Source organism: Octodon degus, unplaced genomic scaffold (genome assembly GCF_000260255.1).
Source record: "Octodon degus isolate 3935 unplaced genomic scaffold, OctDeg1.0 scaffold00055, whole genome shotgun sequence".
In the NCBI taxonomy this organism is placed as follows: Eukaryota; Metazoa; Chordata; class Mammalia; order Rodentia; family Octodontidae; genus Octodon; species Octodon degus.
Window position 1 is genome coordinate 11,668,699 of NW_004524631.1, and position 4,894 is coordinate 11,673,592.

The 4,894-nt window shown below is 38.5% G+C and overlaps 1 protein-coding gene across 6 annotated transcripts in view; it reads left to right on the forward strand.

Moving 5' to 3' along the window:
• Jade3 (jade family PHD finger 3) overlaps positions 1–4,894 on the forward strand; it is a 199,777-nt gene that overhangs the window by 172,444 nt on the left and 22,439 nt on the right. For all 6 annotated transcript variants that reach the window (XM_023717850.1, XM_023717849.1, XM_023717851.1 and 3 more), the window contains one exon: positions 3,655–4,125. In XM_023717850.1, coding sequence (XP_023573618.1) covers positions 3,655–4,125 — 471 coding nt within the window. The remainder of the gene's footprint in view (positions 1–3,654; positions 4,126–4,894) is intronic.

Consider the following 4,894-nt stretch of genomic DNA (forward strand, 5'->3'; position numbering starts at 1 on the left):
GTTCCCGGAAGTCGGCAGAAATTCCTACTGGGCGGGAGGGGTGGGGAGGTACGGTGGAGTGGTGGGGGGTGGCCCAAGGGTGGTGGGAGAGGGTCCGGCCATGCTGCGCCTGGGCTGGGACTGGTCCCGCCGGCGCAGGTTAGCAGGAAGCTCTCCACACACTCACCAGACCTGGGCTAGGACTGGGTCTATATAAACTTTAGTTATAAATACCATAGAATGTTTTCTGAAACTGTGTGGATTTTATGGTAGAGTTTTCTAAGACACATTTCATTTTTCATGTAAGTACCTAATTCTTTTTTATCTATGTATTTTCTTCTGAGTTACTATATTTAGGTCTCTACATTCTATAAATTTGATTTGAGAGAGCTTGCTACTACTTCCCTATTGCTAGTAGTTTGCTGTGCATGTTTTTGTGACAGGGTCTTACTATATATTTCAGGCTGGCCTTGAATTCACTGTATAGCCCAAGATAGGCTGAACTCGCAGAAATCCTCCTGCCTCAGCCTCCTAAATGCTGGGATTATGAGCATGTGCTACCATACCCAGGGGTTGTTTTTGAGATTATTTTTACTGTGTTACCCAGGCTGATCTCTTACTCCTGATCTTCTTCTTCTTTTTTTAATTTATGTGTGTGTGTGTGTGTGTGTGTGTGTGTGGCCAGCTCAGCCCACCAGGAGGTGGGGCTGGCTGGCATGTGATGCTGGGGGATTGAACTGTGGTCCCTGTGCTTTGCTAAGCTTGTTCCAAATAGGTGCTGTAGACCACTGAGCCATCTCACCAGCCTCTACTCCTGATCTTCTTGCCCCAACCTTTCAAACGGCTAGAACTACAGTAAATACCAGCATACCCAGCTCTGATAGCAATTTTATGTCACATATTCATCCTCTTGAATAGAAAATCCTTTTGCTTTTTCCTCCCATATTTTCATTTGTTATTAAAGAGTGAACAAATGTTATGCCCAATATTTTTTATCTTTTGCTAAACAATGCCTCTTACTAAGAAACAAGGAGGTAAAATATGTGGAGATGGGAAAGGGATCTAGAGAAAAAAGGAAGATAGGGAAGGGGGAGTAAAAATAATGAAGATGCAAATAATGGAACTTAACAAAATAGGGGATACAGATGAATGTCCATTTTGTATCTGTGTATTCAAAGTGGTTAGGATAGATATATAGTTACATTCTCTTAATGAACAGAGGGATTTGTTCTAATGGTGTTTGTAAAGAGGATATCATGTCCGCATCTTGTACAGCAATTAACCACTAGGAAGAATGTATGCAATGTGTTAATTATTGAAACTGTCCTACCAATTTGATTTGAAACTGTCTCATTGCTATTTGTTTATCAATAAAATTATGGGAAAAAATAAAAATAAAATATAAAAAAATAATAATAATGAAGATGCTACACTGGCCCCACCCCCAGGTGTGCTAAGCAGGCCACCAAGACTGGGTGTGGTGGTGCATACTTGTAATCACAGCACTGGGGAGACTGAAAACAGGAGGATCACTACAAGTCTGAGCTGTGCTGTGAGACCCTTTACCAAATACATAAATTAAGTAAAATAATCAAGATGCAATATGTTATACTGCCAACTTCCCAAGAATGATGTAATTATTATATATCACACCATTAAAAACGTTAAAAGTAAGTAATACCTTTTACTACTTGTCTTTTAAATGTCTGGCTGTTTCTCAGCCAATTCATAATAAAAGGTACCCAAATAAAACCATATCTAGAATTTTCATCATACCTGTTTCATAAAGCTTGTCAAGTACATGTAAGTTTGAATGATACAAATTTCAGTGTAATGTAACATGTCCAATAAAACTTGGGAGCTGTTGTAGGAGATGGTGGGTTTTTATCAGTGAAAGAAATCTAGTATGGGGCTGGGGAGGTGGATCAGTAGAATAAGCGCTTTTCTGGCAAGTGCAAGGGCCTGAATTCAATCCCTGGTTCTGAAAAAAAAAAGAAAGCTAGTATGTTGCTAGGTTACTCCTAAGTTGGGAGTTAGAGGGGATGAAAGTTATAAAATCGGAAACTATAGAAGAAATTCAAGCAACAAGTGAAGTTAAATTAGACTTAAAATCAAATTCCATACCTGGAGTTCTTTATCCTGTGAAATTAGCTTAAATGAACTGTTGCTTTTTTAGAGATCTGATGGTTTCCAGTATTCTTTTAGGTGTAGAATTTCTCAATCTAAGGAAACCTGTCAAGTTACACATTCCTGTTGTCTTTATTTATAGCCAGTCATTCTCTTTGTGCAGTTACCAAAAATCCCACACAGGTAATTGAATGAAGTGGCATCCACATGCACACTTCCAAGAGTTGAGACTTGTCTTTGACCATAAGAATTCCTATAATGTCTTTAAAAACTAATCCTCTTGTTAACTCTCTTTTTCTACAGAAGTGTGTAAGTGTTCCCCTGTATTTTAAACCTTTGGAAGGAAAGTTGTAACGTTGTAACTATAACAAAGGGCAATTAAACTTACTGGAGCACAGTAGTGCAGCTACCATGAACCAAACTCTTCTGCTGTGCTTCCTCATAAATTGGCAGTGTGTGCTCCATAGTAATGCTAAATAAATGTGTTTAAATATATGAATGGCAGAATATTATAAATTTAGTTTCAGAATGTCTATAATGATACTGTCCAATAGAACTTTTTCAATGATGGATGTATCTGTCCATTATGATTGGAATGTGGCTAGTGTGACTGAGGAACTAAATTTTTCAAGTTATATAATTTTAATTTTTGTGTTGTGCTGAAGATTGAACCCAGGGTTGTGCACATGCTAAGTGAGTGCTCTAGCACTGAGCTATATCCCTCAGCCCAATTTTATTTTTTTTATTTATTTTTATTTTTTTTTTTTTTTTTTTGCAGAACTGGGGATTGAACTCGGGCCCTTGCACTTACCAGGCAAGCACTTATTCTACTGAGCTGTTTCCCCAGCCCCCGTCAGCCCAATTTTAATTAATTTTAACTTAAATAGCCACTCATGGCTAGTTGGCTACCTTATTGGGTGCTCAGCTCTATAAGAACAATTTCAAGAAGTCAGGTTACTTAGAAATTGGAGTTCCTGTGATTTTTTTTTTTTAGAACCTATGGATACTGTGGCAATAATGCGTTGTTGTTGTTGTTGTTGTTGTTGTTGTTGTTGTTGTTGTTCTTCTTCTTCTTCTTCTTCTTCTTCTTCTTCTTCTTCTTCTTCTTCTTCTTCTTTTGAAGTTATTTTTAAGCAACTGCTTATTCAGTAGTTGATGACAATGCCAAGATAAATGACACAGCTTTTGTCTATGGCCAGGGATCTGACAGTTATTATACTATAAGTGCATTGTGAAAAATATTATTGTAGAAGCATATATATAGAGTGAGGTGATAGACACAGAAAAGATGGCATAACTGTAAATTAAGAAAGGATTCTCAGGAAAGCTGAAGGCTTTCAGTGATTGAGCTGAAACCTTAAAGGAAGAGTCAGACATTTTCTTACTTTTGTTTTTGTTGGGGGAAGCAGATTTCCTGAGTTACTTATAAAGCATTACTCATGATCAATTTAGGACCAGCCTTCTTCGCTTCTTATAAGCTCTATTTAAGTTCAGAGACATAGAGCTTTCCCTAACCCTCAGGTCTTGACATATCCCTTCTTCCTTCAGTGCTCCGTGAAAAGCTGCATCACTGCCTTCCATGTCACCTGTGCCTTTGAGCACAACCTAGAGATGAAGACCACCATAGATGAAGAGGATGAAGTAAAGTTCAAGTCTTACTGCCTCAAGCATAGCCAAAACTGGCAGAAAGCGGGAGATACTGAGCACTCCCACCACAGAGCTGCCGAGCAGAGCCAGGCCAAAAGTGAGAAAACCAGCCTGCGGGTACAGAAGCTTAGGGAGCTAGAAGAGGAATTCTATACCTTGGTCCAAGTAGAAGATGTGGCAGCAGAGCTGGGGATGTCCACACTAGTTGTGGACTTCATCTATAACTACTGGAAACTAAAGCGCAAAAGCAACTTCAACAAGCCATTATTTCCTCCAAAGAAGGATGATGAAAATGCCCTTGTACAGCCGAAAGAGGAAAACATTCACACTCGCATGCAAATGTTTATGCACCTGCGGCAGGACCTGGAAAGGGTAAGGTGATGGGCTCTGATTAGTGAGATCTCATCTGCATAGAAGTGGAGGTCTTATTTCCAGTTACAGTCCGCTCAATTTGGTTTGAGCTTTTGTGTCTCTGATTTTCTTCTAATTTCACAGTGTCTCCAGACACAGGCATCTATTTAAATTTTCAGAGACACATTACAAATTGGAAAAGCCTCACATATATACTGTATCAACTATAAATTTAAAATAAGTCCGCATTTGATTTATATTTTATTCCCTGTTGAGCCTAGATTGGCTCAGCTATATTTTAGTAATATAAACTGCCAACAGCAGAAAGTAAATTCTGTTTTTCATGTTTGGGACTATTGACACTTTGGGCTGAATAATTGTATATTGTGGGATACTGGCCTTTATTATAGGGGGTATTGTAAAATGTTTAGCAGTATTTCTGGCCTCTACCCACTCCACCAGTTGTGACAACCAAAACAGTCCCTGGTTGAGAGCCACTCTACCAGATAATAAAACTCAAGATACACCTGATAGTTATCTACCAACTTGGGAACAGGGGTTCAAAGATAAATTAGGTGCTATGTTTACTTTATAGAAATTTATAATTAAGTATAATTATGTAAATGCATTAATTTTTGTCTGCTACCAAAATTTTAAAAAGAACCAATGGATTTGGCTCACTTTTAAAATATAAGACAACGCTTCCCTGGCAAGCGCAAGGGCCTGAGTTCAATCCCCAGTTCTGCCAAAAAAAAACAAATAAATAGGAAGTACTCAGAAGAACTAAAAG